The 15247-nt window shown below is 36.0% G+C and overlaps 1 protein-coding gene across 1 annotated transcript in view; it reads left to right on the top strand.

Moving 5' to 3' along the window:
• Window positions 1-15247, top strand: part of CNTN6 (contactin 6) — a 586479-nt gene that overhangs the window by 507114 nt on the left and 64118 nt on the right. Inside the window, 4 exon segments of the mRNA XM_034996895.1 lie at window positions 1123-1307; window positions 4921-5057; window positions 6579-6708; window positions 8888-9038. Of these exon segments, the coding sequence (XP_034852786.1) occupies window positions 1123-1307; window positions 4921-5057; window positions 6579-6708; window positions 8888-9038 (603 nt within the window).

Here is a 15247-nt window from a genome sequence, read left to right as displayed (position 1 = left end):
GAAGAGGACTCCCCGCTGAGCAGGGAGCCCAATGCAGGACTTGATCCTGGAACTCCAGGATCATGACCTGAGCTGAAGGCAGTCGCTTAACCAACTGAGCCACCCAGGCGCCCCATGGAGTGAAGAATGTCTTGACAGTAGAAAAGGAAAGATGTTAATGTAAATAGATTGGGGATTGTTACTACAAATGATTGGTTTATTAGGAAATACTTTCCTGCTGTAACTTTAAATACAGCCTGCATTTCTTTATATCTGTAGAAGCAAGGTCTTTCTCACCATGAATTTCTAAATTCATCCCTATTGTTAGCACTTAGATTCAGATATTTTAAATATATTTTTGCTATTTTAAAAGATATTCATATTAGACTAAAGGTATTAGATATAAAAATTAAGCTAAACCTATAAATAAAGGAACTCCACAAATTCTAACAGGAATAGGGTACAAAATAAAACTATCTTTTATAGAGTTTTGTTGTTATCTTTGTTTTAGATAAGGAATAAATGAGTACATTCTTTTGAAAATCATGGAACCTATACTCCCAGTTATATAGGTCTGTTATATAGTACTAGTCCCCCTTGATAATCTAGATCACCCATCACATATGTTTTCAGTTATCTGTTAGTACCAATTTAACTATAGAGGAATCTGTGTTTTTGTCTTAGAGTCTATAAATATAGAAAAAGCTGGTCTACTCCTAAATGTCACATGCTTACAAAGAATTTCCTGACCACCATATTTACATTGATATAATCTTGTTCCTATTTCTGCACCCTATTTCCTTTGTTTCATTTACTGCAATTTACAAATGTATTATTTTTTATTATTTATTTAGTATATGTTTCTCCACTGGTCTTAAGCAACCTGAGGGCAGAAAACATGTCTATTTTATTCATCGATTTATTCCCTGATTATAGCACCATGACTTGCCATGGCAGGCACTTAATAAAATGTTACAAATTGCTGGATGAGTGAATGGTGAATGATTGCATGATCTGAAAACTAGTCACAATATAATAGATTGAAAATATATCCTTGAGAATTATTCTTAAGGACACTCTTATTTTATCCTGCTATCATAAAGACTAAATCATCTTCTATTCTAATGAGGTATAACTGTTTAGTCCAGTCCCTGATATTAGTTGGAGGAGGTTGGATGGAAACCCGTTGCCAGGGAAAGTCAAGTACAGCAAATCCCAAGCTATTCTTGAAATCCCGAACTTTCAACAGGAAGATGAAGGCTTCTATGAGTGCATTGCAGGCAACCTTCGAGGAAGAAATCTTGCAAAGGGTCAACTCATTTTCTATGGTAAGCTAATAGAATTTCAAAAAGTACATGAAATATTTGGTAATGTCCTTCATAGTAAGTAGTGAAAGTCATTAGCATGTTGTGGAAGTGTCATAGGAGAAATAAAGAAGATACATGTCTAGTTAGGATGCTTAATACAGTGATGGACAGGTGGGAATGACATTTTTAAAATATAGCTTTAATTCCATCATGGTCTTTGCATGCTATTGTTTATTATAATTGCCTTGAAAGTATCAGCAGTGTCACATTAAAGCTATAAAAGTTTAAAACACAAAGTACCATAGAATCCAATATATTTCCCACAAAACATGCGGCAACAGCCCATGACAATCTTAATTATAATTCTAAGTAGAATTCACAAAAGAAGGAGAAAATGACAGGAGAAACATAATACTGAATGGTAGTTTTCAGTATCTGTTTCTATTTTCCAGATTTTATCCTATTCATATGTAGATAATAGAAAAATAAAGTCATTACTTCACTTAAAATATGTTTGTCTCAATTACCAGAATCTCAAATGAAAGCATATATTAAAAATTGTCTTCATGTCTTCTTTTATCCAGGCCAAAATACACACTTGCATAAAATTTGCTTCTTTTTTTTACATCAAACAAACCATAAAATACACCCCAGAATTACCAGAATGTTTGGTGCTTTTAAGATATTCTTAACTTCTTTGTTAAATTTAATATATCCATACTGGAGAACTTTTTAAGACCGTATTTATACAAGACCAAAAATACTTTTCTATGTAACATGTTTCTGTGTGACATGTTTACAATCAATGATAAAGTAATTGGAGAAAATATATATTTTTTTCATAACTGGAAAAGTCTATGGTATTATAATTACCTCATAGGAATGGCAATTGAGTATCCTGTGGGGAGAACATATTGTGCCTTTGTTATATTATTTTCCATTTCCTTTAAAATTTCCTATTTTAACCTTGAATGAAAAGTACTATTTTATATATAGAATATGATATCCTGCTGATTATTCCTCTCTCTATATATATACACACACACATATATATGTATGTATTTTTAAAGAACAGTCTTTCAAATCTAGCATCCATTGTAAATAAAATAGTAAGGATGTGACTGGAAGTATTTTAGTGGCACCAAAGTATTAAAGGCTTTGGCTTGTTTTTAATAGATACTTAATTTTTCTATTAAATAGGCAAAGGTATATCTAAATGATTATCTGAAACTGAGAGTATCTTTAAACCAGAAATCAATAATAAAGTGCCTTTTCCCACAACTCTACAGAAACTGTTAACTTACACAATGGATTTTACATATATCAATTCATGTAATTGGTAACAATAATAAGAGGTAGGAATACATGTCATTAGCCATTTAATGAGTCCAAATGGCCTTTGTGGAGTAATAATGAATAATTGGTCAATAAGACAAATATTAAGCTTCTTGCTCACCTATTAATTATTTGTCATTGTGCTCCCAAAGGAGCAATTAATTGACTCAATTACCTGAGAATTGCATAAGACCTGAAATTTTTAAGAAAAGAATCAGTTTTATTATACTGCTGTGTTTAAGTTATAATTCGGAACCCTATCCCTCTATATTGTGTCTTGATAACCTCCAAAATAAATCCTTAAAATATTAATATCATTATAGAAATGAAACATATTCAGAGAAGTTAAGTGACTTTCCACAACCCTTCAATGGGGAAAAAAAATAAAATCTAAAATCTATGCCCATATAGTTGACCTGAAATCCTAAGTCCTTTCTTTCAAGCATTTACTATGTAGTTGAAGATTTAAAACTTTGGTCTTCAGAATCCAAAACATCCAAAGAATTTACATATTAAATAAATAAATGTGTTTTAAAGTTATAATTACTGTATTAAACAACAACCCATATATATTTCAAACTTTTATAAGTTATATGAATTTTATGGATGAATACCTTCTCCCAGGTCAAACATATCTTAAGACAATTTCTAAACAATCATCTACAAATTATAAAATTTTGTTAATATTCAGAAACAATGGCTCAATTTCACCCACACACCCACTTCTTCTTAGTCTTACCTTGATTTGTCCCTTAAACCTATGATGAGCATGTTCTGTAACTGGAAGTCGTCCTGATTTCCACAGATGGTAATCCCAGGCTTGGTTTTTACTACAGTGAGACATCATGATTCCTTCTTCTCAGTGGCCAGCTCCCTAGAGGAACTTTGATCTTAAGGGGAAGCAAACGTTGCAGTGGGAACACCCGGGAAGTTGGCTGTACGTGCAGAACGTTTCAAAGACTCTCAGTCCCACTTCTTACTTCAGCCACTGCTACAGTGAGCAGCTCTATGTTTTGTAGGTATAACCTGACAGAGTCTCATCTCAGGTGCCACACGAAGTCCATCTTGTTTCCCCCTCCAGGTTTCTTTGTTCTCAAGAGCCTACTCAGTGCTTAAGCACACACAACCTGGACGTGCTAATACATACTGCCTATACCACCCTTGAACGAGTGTGGACAGGAGCCAGTGAACAAATGCTTCCTCTTCCTTTCCCTGGGGAGGCAGTTGTAAAGACCCCTTAGAGCTTCACAGAAGCTCTAAGTGGCCGATCTTGGTGGCCAACTCAATAACTGATCCCTGCATTGCCTCTTTCCTTCCCTGGTGACTATTCCTTTTCCTGACACCTTACCTGTGGGCTGGCATTCCCAAACAGACAACCTGAACACAACCCCTTGACTTAGGCTCTGCTTTCAGGGTTCAAATTTTGGCTTCTCTATTTTTTAACTATGTCTTCTTGAGCCGGTTACCTAACATCTCTGCAAAAATCCTCTACAAATAATTGGAGGGAGAATTAACTGCAATTGGACATATAAAACATCTAACCTGTAATAGCCTGCAGTTCTAAAGGAAATTTCATCTACTCTTACATATCTGAGGACAGTCCTAAATAAGAGAGGGATTAAATGACACAGCTTAGCAGTCCCGTATCATCTTTATGGAAGAAATATTAGTTTTAAAACATTTAATTTATACCCCACCTGTTTCTGTCAATGGTAGTAAGGATAATACCACCTTATACCTAAATAGCACTTTAGTATAAATGCCTCAGTACTCATTGCCTGTCAAAGGTTTTATCTAGGGTAAAAAAAAAAAAAATTGGACTGTAATCCTACTAAAATGTGATAAGGCTCATATTTGAATTGTAATTATGTCTGATACAGATACACTTACTTTTAGAACAGTTCAGACCAAATATAATCAAGGGTCTTTTGCCCACGGTGGGTTCAGATTTGGTATACATTCTCTAACTTGACCTATATACTAATATTTACCATGAAATTATTCTCTGGCCTTGTTTTGCATTTGGACCTTTTTCCCACCTCCCAAGTTGCCATAAAGGTACATCAAAATGACAAGTGGCAAATACTTATCTTATGCCAAAGGACCACTGATATTTATATCAAGATTTCCGTTGCTCCACATTGAGGCTTCTGCATTTCCCTTCCCCCAAATCATGTGTTTGCAGCACTGTTGGACCCAGTAGGCCTTGTCCTTCTGCTTTGTACAGACCTTGGAATTTTGCACAATATTTTGGATAATTGACTTGCCAAGTAGTTGTTCTTGTCTATTTTTGAAACAGCCCCACCAGAATGGGAACAAAAAATCCAAAATACATACCTGTCTATCTATGACAATTTGTTTTGGGAATGCAAAGCTAGTGGAAAGCCAAATCCTTGGTACACCTGGTTAAAGAATGGTGAACGCCTCAATCCAGAGGTAAGTATCTATGTTGATATTAAAAGTTCACCTATTTTCCTAGGGAAATTTTGTTACTACTACCAACAACAAATGTTTATGGAATGCTTAGGAGGTGTTAGGATATGTAGTATACTCTTCATATATACTAATTTATATAATACTTAAATAAACTCAAAGTAGCTATTAATATTATCTCCATTTTTCAAATGAGAAAAATTAAGGGTAGAGAAGACAACTTGCATAAGGTCACACACTAGTCTGTGATAGATCCACATTCACATATCATCAGCAGCATCATCATCGTCATCATCATCATCATCATTGTCATCATAATTAACATCCGCCGAACTCTTGTATGCTCCAGGTCCTGTGTAAATATTTTTCCATGCGTTATCTTATTGTATCCTCATGACAATTTTATAAGGAAGATGCTCACATTATTTCTTCTATAGATGATGAAAATCGGTTTCAGAGAGGTTAAGTCACTTGTCCAAAGTCACACAGTAGATAATGAATGTTAGAATTTATATTCTAAACGTAGTCTGATTCCAGGATCCAAGCTCTTAAACATTATCTAGTATCTTGCTTTTCTGAAAACTAATGACTCTAAACCCATAGGAAGTGGAGAATTGAGGCAGTTATCCACATTTTTCAGTCTAAATTATACTTTTGTTCTACAGTATACTGAAAATGAGAGATTTTTTTCATCAAATCATCCAAATAATTGTGTTAATTCTCCCTTTTACTTTGCACTTGTAGGCACAGCTAGGGACACCAGGAACATCTGGTGTTTAGAAGCTGAATATAATGCTGTTCTTTGTTTTGGTTTTAGTGGAATTTTCTTCCTGAATACCTTTTGCATAGAGCATTTTCTGTTTCCTCCAGCCTACTTTTATTATCTTTAAAGGATGGTAATAAGTATATTGAAATATTTTTTTAAAATTATATTTGCTCTATTAAACCATTTCATTATGTGCACTCAAAATTGTATTTCTATATTCCAAATGGGACTCTGTAACAGATTTTGGCTGTTTAAGCATACTATGACAGGCTGCAGAAAAGAATTTAGCTTCTCCAACTTATGACTCAATTAGAACATTATCAAGTCATCACATTTCAAGTCTTTTGGAGACCTTAGGATGGAAAGCCAAAGGAATTTCAACCATTATATTCATGTCTAACGTTATTATTAACCATATTTTCTGGAATAATCGGAATGGTACAATCTTCCAAATTATTTTATATACCATATAACAGAACAGTAATATACACTCTATGCAGACAATGCCAATTTTCAAAGAAATGAGATAACATAAAATATACTAACCATTAAAATTATATGAAGGATGTTTCTTTTTTTAACTTCAAAAAGCTGCTCAGAATCTTGCAGGATATTAAGTTTCATCTTCATAAACATCAGTTTTCATACACCAAAATATCCCATCTTGTAGATAAGCACAAATGTTTAATAATGTATTCTGGTTAAGAAAATGCCTACATTAACATACTAGCACTTTTACATGATTTTTCTTTTATTAGGAAAGAATTCAAATAGAAAATGGGACACTTATCATAACTATGCTGAATGTGTCAGATTCTGGTGTCTACCAGTGTGCTGCAGAAAACAAATATCAGATAATTTATGCAAATGCAGAATTGAGAGTATTAGGTAAGTCATTCATTTATAACCAAAAAATTCAAAATGACATTTTAGCAAGCTATGATTATACATAATATGAATCCAATTTTTTCTGTAAATTAGAGATTGCTTTACCTTGAAATAATGGGAAATGTCTAAATTAACTAAAAAAATGCAGGGTGGTAATTATTATTCTACTTGAGCAGTACATTAGGGCTTCCAGAGAAGCCCACTGTTGGGTGCAGCCAAACCAGAAAAAGTCTCGTCCAAAGCAGATCCTAGCACATGATGTTTTGAGTACAATTCAAAATTATCCATTAGAAATGTTTTCATCTGGGGCACCTGGGTGGCTCAGCTGGTTAAGTGTCTGCCTCCAGCTCAGGTCATGATCCTGGGGTCCTGGGATCCAGCCCGACGTCGGGCTCCCTGCTTGCAGGGAGTCTGCTTCTCCCTTTCCTCCCTGCTCATGCTCTCTCTCTCTCTCTCAAGTTAAAAAAAAAGAAAAAGAGTTTTCATCTGCCAATTAAAAAAAAATCTCAATTTATAATGATTTAAGCAGGTATTTATTTTCTCTTAACAAGAAGTTCAGGGGTGGTAGCTGAGCCATGGGACTGTGATTGATGATGTTATTCTTTATACTTTCCCCTCATGCTTATAGCCTTGAGGGGATGACTGCTATAGCTACAGAAATAAAGTCCCTACTTAAAGGAGAAGGGGAAGGTAGGGACAAAAGTGACCAAATCTATCCCTCTCATTAGAAAATGCAAAATTGCCTTGCGTCCTTACAGTAAAATCCTTTTATGCCAATGGCTAGAACTTTGCCACAATGCCACCCAGACCTGAAGGAAAGCTGGGCAGATAAGTCCCTATAGTGAAAGAAGTGATAGAAGCAGTTTGAGAATGATAATCTCAGTGGTGTCTGTTACAATAAATAACCCATTAGTGTCTTTTATCACAAAGTTTTCTTCATAGTAGGAATAAAGGAGATAAAAGAGAGGAAAGATCAAGCAAAGAGACAAAATTTCATGAGCTTATGGACAATGGCCATTGATTTGTTTGTTTATTCTTTGAATCACTACTACTATGTATTGAACATTTATGTGTACTAAGCACTAAAAATATGATTATCAATACTTAAGTGATCTTTACTTTCAGAGAACCTATAGTTTCACCGAGAAAAGAAAGCTAAATTTAAAGATATGGTTATTATGGTCAATAATTGAGTAATTGTTGTCAGACTTCATGGCAAGTTGAATATAACCTTAAATTGAGGACGTTCTCTTTAAGCTGAGATCCAAAGCAAAAGCATGCACAGGTCAGTGGAAGGGCAAAGAAACAATACTTGAAATGCCGAGAAACAAAAGAGTATGGCATATCTGAGAGAATTTCAGCTCAATTAGACTTTAGACTAGGGATGGGGATTGGATACATGGGTTCCCACATTCATGAAGCTGGAAAGACTCAGATGCATCCAGTCAGTCTAATAATTTCTCACTCTCATGAACTTATATTTGTTCAACATCTCTTGAGTGGGGACAAAGTTGAAACTGACAAAGACTTTTTTTTTTTTTTTTAATTTCTGCTCAGCCTGCCTGCTTCTACAGAAGACAGAGTATTTCCATTTTGCTGGTTAAAGGCTTGTCTGAAGAAATCTGACATAGTAATAGAGTATTCCTGATTTAATTCAATGCTATCTTACATTTCACATTTAGGATCATTACCTTAACTGGAATAGATTTGGTGATTTCCCTAATCAGGGTTCAAATCCCTTCTTCTGTCTCTTATGGAACCATCTTCACCCTCTTTATTTTAAACACTGTTAAGAATGTGACTCTTTGTAACTGGCTTCTTCCCCCAATCCAACTGGCTTTTGTTAATCCCAATGGCTTGCACCAAAACAAAAATAAATTACATTATTGAGCACATACTTGGTGCCAGGCAGTCTGCTATACTTCTTTACAGATGTTATCTCATTTAATCTCCACAGTAAAATTCTGAGGTGGTATCTATTGTCATCTTCATTTTTCAAATGAAAACAGAACTCCAAAATGCCAAGTTGGTAACTGGCCCCAGAACAGCCTGAGCAAAATAGCTTGAAAAAGAGCTCTGGGTACAAATACTAAATTTAGTCTCATATACCACATCATCACATTACCACATGTTAATTAAGTGAGAAACTTAACAATTTTGTTTTTAATTTTGTTTTTAGCCTCAGCTCCTGATTTCTCTAAAAATCCCATTAAAAAGAATTCAGTTGTTCAAGTTGGTGGGGATATTACTATCGAATGCAAGCCAAATGCTTTTCCTAGGGCAACTATCTCCTGGAAAAGAGGAATGGAGAGCCTGAGACAAAGCAAAAGGTAAATAAATCTCTTTTTTTGTTATAGTTTGAACTATTTTATAGTACAGTATCTTCCAAATCTAAGTCTTCTAAAATTCTCTCCCTTATAGTAAACTTACGACTGGGTACTCACAGATACCAAACATTTCCACATGATAGCAAAAACTAAAGAATCTTATAAACTTAAGACCTGTTTGTATAATTTTGCTGCAATATATTTCGTGCATGCACTTATACTATATTTTTAAAAATCCTTTAAGACCTTTTTCTATATTCAACTTGAAGATTTTTCCTGACCCAGCCTGCTGAGAAATCAGTGAGAAGAGCATTACACAAAAGAGAGACACTTATACTCACACACCTGGTGTTGCGGTTTTTAAATAGTCACACAGGTGTTCACCCCATGACAAAATGAATTCACCACATGAAAAAAATGTAGAGAGGTTCCTGTAGAGAAAGAAGAGAGGTTTCCTTCTATTCTGGATGTGATGGAGAAAACCTGGATCAGCACTGGCATGTTTTCTAGGAGAGTTTAGATAGAGCAAAACAGGTGTTTCCCTCTACTTGGAATACATTTCATTGAGTTGTAGTATAGAACCTTATACACCCAGAGATGACTAGTCGGTAGTTGAGATCTACTGTAATGACCCGTGTGTGTTACTGTGTGATCAGATGTGCAATGGAATGAGCCATTGTGCTGAAGATGTGAAAATGTTTCAATGAGCACTTTGTAGGCCTCATACGTGTCATTAACTCACATGCATACCTGATCAGGCAGGTAACATAAATGAACAAGACAGGCCAGGTAAAAGAAAGGACAGCTCAAGTGTGATGAGAAATGGCAGTCTGCCAGTCTTATGAGACAAGGCTGTGATGGCCTGGAGAGTGAGTTCTACACCAAAACTAGATAGTCACTCCAAATCCAGGCAGACATTGTTTTGTGGGAGGGTAGAACTTCAGACAGGGTTGTAGAACTTCCAACATTTCAAGAAAAACTAGAAATTTGGGTGTTGGCATTGAATCTTCTGAGCCAATAAAAATGCCCAAAGGCTGGAATGCAGGGACACCATCTTGTTATTTCTGATCTAGGACTGCTTTTGTGGTCAAGGGAGAGAGAAAAGGAGGTTAAAACAGACAAATAGTGCTGATTGTAGAGAGTGCTATCAGGGTTATATCTAGTACCATGAAGAGCCTCTCCTGACATGACAAGATATATAAGAGAAAGACCTTTCTTGGGCACTCCCTTTCCTTACTGTCTTCTGTCTCCAGTGAGCCCCCTTAAACTGAAGCTTTTCCCTGGACAGGGATTTTTGTCAAATGTATCTCTACATGCCCTGTGCCTTTGGCATAGAACCCGAACTCAATAAATATCTGTGGAATGAATGACTGTGTCAAAAAAAGGCGAATATGCATGGTGTCACCAGCTTTAGAGAAAAGCTCTTCCAGAGGAGATACCTTGAGACAGAAGAACAGAAGCTTCAAAGCTAAGGAGAAAAGACAGATGAAGGGAAATCTGTTGCCCTGGTCCTGACTGGGCTTCTTCCTCTGTGTAGACAGCCTAGGAGATCATTGCAAGTATTCTCAACAGCTTTGGACATGGGATTCCTTTTAAATGTTTCCTCTTTGATTCCTGAAATCTAATTGAGGCTTGAAGACACTGCTGTAGAACTGGAAAACTCAAGAGATACCATTGTATCTCAAACACAGCAGTCTGTACTGAGAGTTGAGATAAATTGATTACTTCGTGTCCTAAAGTGACTCAAAGTCCTCACCTAAGTAGCAGGAATGACTGATGTTTACTGTCTATAACCTTTAAAGACTCAAACACAGTGTATGTGGGGAGGAGAAAGAGAAGGAAGAGGATTTGAAAAAAATAAGAAAATGAGAGGAAAAAAATTGAGAGTATGAGGGGAACTGCTTTTAAAATGGCTTTTCAGGTTTATGTTTTATTTTGCCCCATGTAGAATGAATTTGGGATCTTTTTTAGCCTCTGAAGAGTCACTAATAGCATATCAGATTCAGCACTGTCTCACTGTAATTAAAGGAGTGATCTGTGTGATTTCTATTCACAGATGCTTCTTCTGTAATTCTGTTCTCTCACTGCGATAAGACTTCATTACAGGTTTCAACAAAAGAAAATAAACAAACAAACAAAATTATCTCCTGAACACGTGTCTTAAAAAAATGGAAAAAAAAAAGTTAAGCCCTGAAGTACATGGTAATTACAGACATATATCTCTGCCAGTTATAGATTACCTTAAGCAGTAATTTGCAAAGGTCACACAGCCAGTTCTGTGAGACTTCGTGTCTCTGCATGATTTCTATCCTGTCCCCTTTTCTATTGCCTTCTGACCTGACTGGTTCCATTAAGTGTGTGGTTTCATGCTGGTTACCGGGAAATGGAACACCTATGCTTCTGTTTGTGTTGACTTAATGGCTTTTTTGTCTTCTAATCATGGGGATTTCCAAAGTTGAAGGTAAAAATTAGAGTTGTGATTAAAAAGAAAAGAAGAGAGGAAGGGAGGAAAGAAGGAAGGAATTTTATAGAACCAGATCCTAAACTCAAAGACAGAACACTGAGTGCCAATATACATTTTTAAATGCCACACCAGCCTGTTTATTTCCCTTAAATAGAAAAATAAATATAATTCCTACCCTCTCATACCTCTGTTAAAACATGACACAGTTGTATACATAGAAAGATTTAAAGCGTCACATATGGAAAACAATTTAAATATTTACAATGATTCCAAGTAGGAATAGTTTTTAGTTCTTAACCTTGGAAATGCCCATGTGGGAAAATGCACATTTTTACTTTCTGTTATAAAACTTCTATATGGTCCTGTCATTTGAAAATTTGAAATTTGATTGTCACTAACTCTTGCTTCCAATAAAGTGTAACTACCTAGAGATGGTTGAAAGGATTCTAAAGAGGCCTATTCAAAGTAATCTTACCGTATTACCTACTTATAAAAAAAATAGTGGCAATATATATATTTTGACAATTTCCTCCACTCTTATATGAATTGAGACAGCATACATCACCTAGGTAGTAAATGATAAAGCTTGGACTCTATGCCAAGTTGCCCATCTCTGTTGCTAGATCTTTTCCACTCAACGATAATGGAGAACATGCTTGATTCTCTTTTTTTTTTTCCGAAGGGCTGTTTTCACATGATTTAACCTAATTTCATGTATTGGTAATTGAGATCAAGCAACAATTCTGAGATTAATTTAACATGTTTCTTATTGGTCTGTGTGCCACAATTGAAGTCTTGACTATGTTATGGTTTCTGTCTTTCATAAGTGCCTGTATTCATGGAAGGCTGTCCAAGCAGAAGAGTTTTCCTACAACTAAAAATAGGTAGATAACATTACAGAGTCCAAAGGCTGCCTGGTTTCCTGCTGGGAATGTATGGTCTTATGACATCTACCTCATTCTTTTTGGAGCTGCAAGTCATTTAGCAATAGCACCTAAAATGAATAGTAGCAAAGGTATGTTCCTATGGACAAAAATGGGGGTGTATTGCAAAGAGCCCTGCCTTGGAAATTAGAAAACAGGGATTTTGATTCCAGTTCTACCACTGATGAGTGGCCTGACCTTGGATAAAACCACTAGCATACTCTCAGTTTTTTGGGCATACTCTCAGTTTTTTTTTCTTTTGAGGTAGCTGTTTTCTGGATTTATTTAAACACTATCCCCATGCAGTGACTGCCAGAATAGAGATTATATATTAGAAATCAATGCAAAACATTAGTGTGCCAGGTTAAAATTGCAGCTACTATCACAGTTATAATTTTATATATATTTCACTGATTCCATCAGGTGACCAAGTGATTGAGCCAGACATGATGATTGCTATAAATTATCAAAACAGCCAAAATGATCTGATTGGATGGATTCAGATGTTAGAGAGCCCCAGCAGCTGGACTGTAGCAAGACCATAGTGAGCACCACTCTCCTTCAGCATGATAGGCCCAGCACCCAGCTCCAACCTGGGACATAACAGACATTCAATAAATATTTTCTGTGTTGCGAAATCAATGAAAGTTAAAATTTACTTTGCTTTGTTTGTATCCACCTGACTTAAGGCATTTTGCAGTTAAACCAAAAACTTAATATTTAATAGGCCCATGATGTGCTCATTCTATAAATATTTAATGAACACCTACTACATTCCAAATACTATACTAGGTGTTGTGAGTAAAATGTTAACCTAGTCAAAAACGTGACGCCTACTATCCTTTTGTAAGAAAGTGTTTTTCTTTGAAGTTATTGGGAGTCAGAAGATCTGGGTTTAAGTCCCAACGCTACTTCTCACGTAGTTAACTTCTAGCAAGTCCTTTAGCTTCAGTAGTCCTCAGTTAAATCACTTGAAAAATGGCGAAAATAGTACCTGTCTCTCCCATTTGGTTGTATGAGACTCAAAAGACAGCATGTGTGGAAAGACTGGGAGATCTGTATACTCTCCTGTCATTGGCTGCCTTTATTGCTGTGATCCTAATCTTTATGTAAATCCCAGTTTAACAGTCTTACCTCTACCAGCCAGGGTAAAAACCATGAGCTTGACCACAGAAAGTCAAGATGAATACAGATTAAGTTTATCTCTGGAAGGCATTCTGGGCAATTGAGGGAATCAATTCCGCATCTGCTAAGTTTGATTAATCACTTTTTTTTTTCTTTGTGGCTCCACTTAGCAAGTGAACTGACAGAAACCAAAGGCCTAGATTTACCTCCTTGTGCTCAGTGACTGCTGGCTGCCTGTTCAGGGATCACCTCCTGAATTTAATAGTAAAAGTTAACCTGCTGGACAGACAGCTCCAAGTTGTCCTCTGATGAGCAGCATTAAATACAATGCCTAAATCACCTGATATTTGGTCAGAGTGCACAAACAATGTCTGAGCAATAAAAATAAGAGATAGGGTGTTTTTCCTATTATTGAAAGATAGCTGAATTAATAAGTTAATCCACCACATTTCTTCCTCATTTATCGGAAAAAGAAAAGATACACCACATCTCTCTCTCACGTCCTAAGATAAAATAAAGCAAAACAAAGTAAAATAAAATCCAGTTATATATCAGACTCATTAATAATGAAAAGATTCATTTTAAGCACCTTCTTTATGTCAAGCAGTATATCAGATAATTTATATATCTCCAAGTTAAAGGATACTTCTTTTCATATGCAGATACATTTCTGAGGAACACGTTGTCACACAGTTAAATAGGGTTATGTTTCTACCACTTTCACCTTAGTAATCTCAAAGAGGTAAATACAAAGATACTTTGAAATTCACTGAATATCAAACTGAAAAGTAGAAGTTCCGTCCCTTGGCAGTTGGTCTCAGAACATGATCATATTTCCTCAATTTGATATAAGAGGACTGCTGAACTCCCTAGAACCAATTCTATTACCCCTACCCACTTGGGGTTGCAGAGAGAAAGGGGGGTGCAGAGTTACAAACAGACCTTCTCAAATCCATGAATCTTGTGTGCTTTATCCCTTAATAATGATCCTATTAAACTCTGTGTGGCCCTGGGCCCTTGTGGCACAACGCGTGTACCTTATGGGAACATATGAACCCCTTAAGTAACATGGAATCTAGTAGTGGTGCTTATTCGATATTTTTGCCTTTGAGCCCCAAATTTAGCAGGCCCACTTCCATTTGCATGGCACTCCAACACCTTGAGACCTCCCTCCTAAACACAATAGTCAGTTGTGAGAAGGGGCTAGGGGGAGTTGAAATATGGCAGTGAATCAGTGGAGAGAGGAAGAAGAGATAAGAGAGAAGGAAGAAAAGACAAAGAAGGATGAGAGAAAGGAACAGGGCATTCTCTGTGCCAAGAAAAAATTGATGGTTACTGAGCAAGTCATTTGATCTTTATTCTCTTCATGAGTAAAAATGTACCCTTGGGAGGACCTTTTGAAATTCCTTAGCAGAGTCACACAGAAGATGAACAGAATAAAAATTAGTTTGTTTTTGTTCCACTCTTTGCTAAACGAGCTAAACAAAGTGGTTCCTTTGGTTGCATAGCCCATTGCCCAACATTGCTCCAATTCCACTTTCTCCTTGGAGCCTTTTCACGACCATCTTACCTTGTAGGGCATCAGCTAATGGGAGTCCATCTGCCTGAATGTAAGGGAGCCAGTTATATGATGTCCCCTTCCTATTTGACCTTTCTCTATATATCTTTCACTATCTGCTTTCTAAATCACCACAGTTCCT

Source organism: Mirounga leonina, unplaced genomic scaffold (assembly GCF_011800145.1).
Source record: "Mirounga leonina isolate KUSES-001 unplaced genomic scaffold, KU_Mleo_1.0 Mir_94, whole genome shotgun sequence".
Taxonomy (NCBI): Eukaryota; Metazoa; Chordata; class Mammalia; order Carnivora; family Phocidae; genus Mirounga; species Mirounga leonina.
Note: the sequence above shows the minus strand (reverse complement) of the source record. Positions and strands in the feature narration are given on the sequence as shown.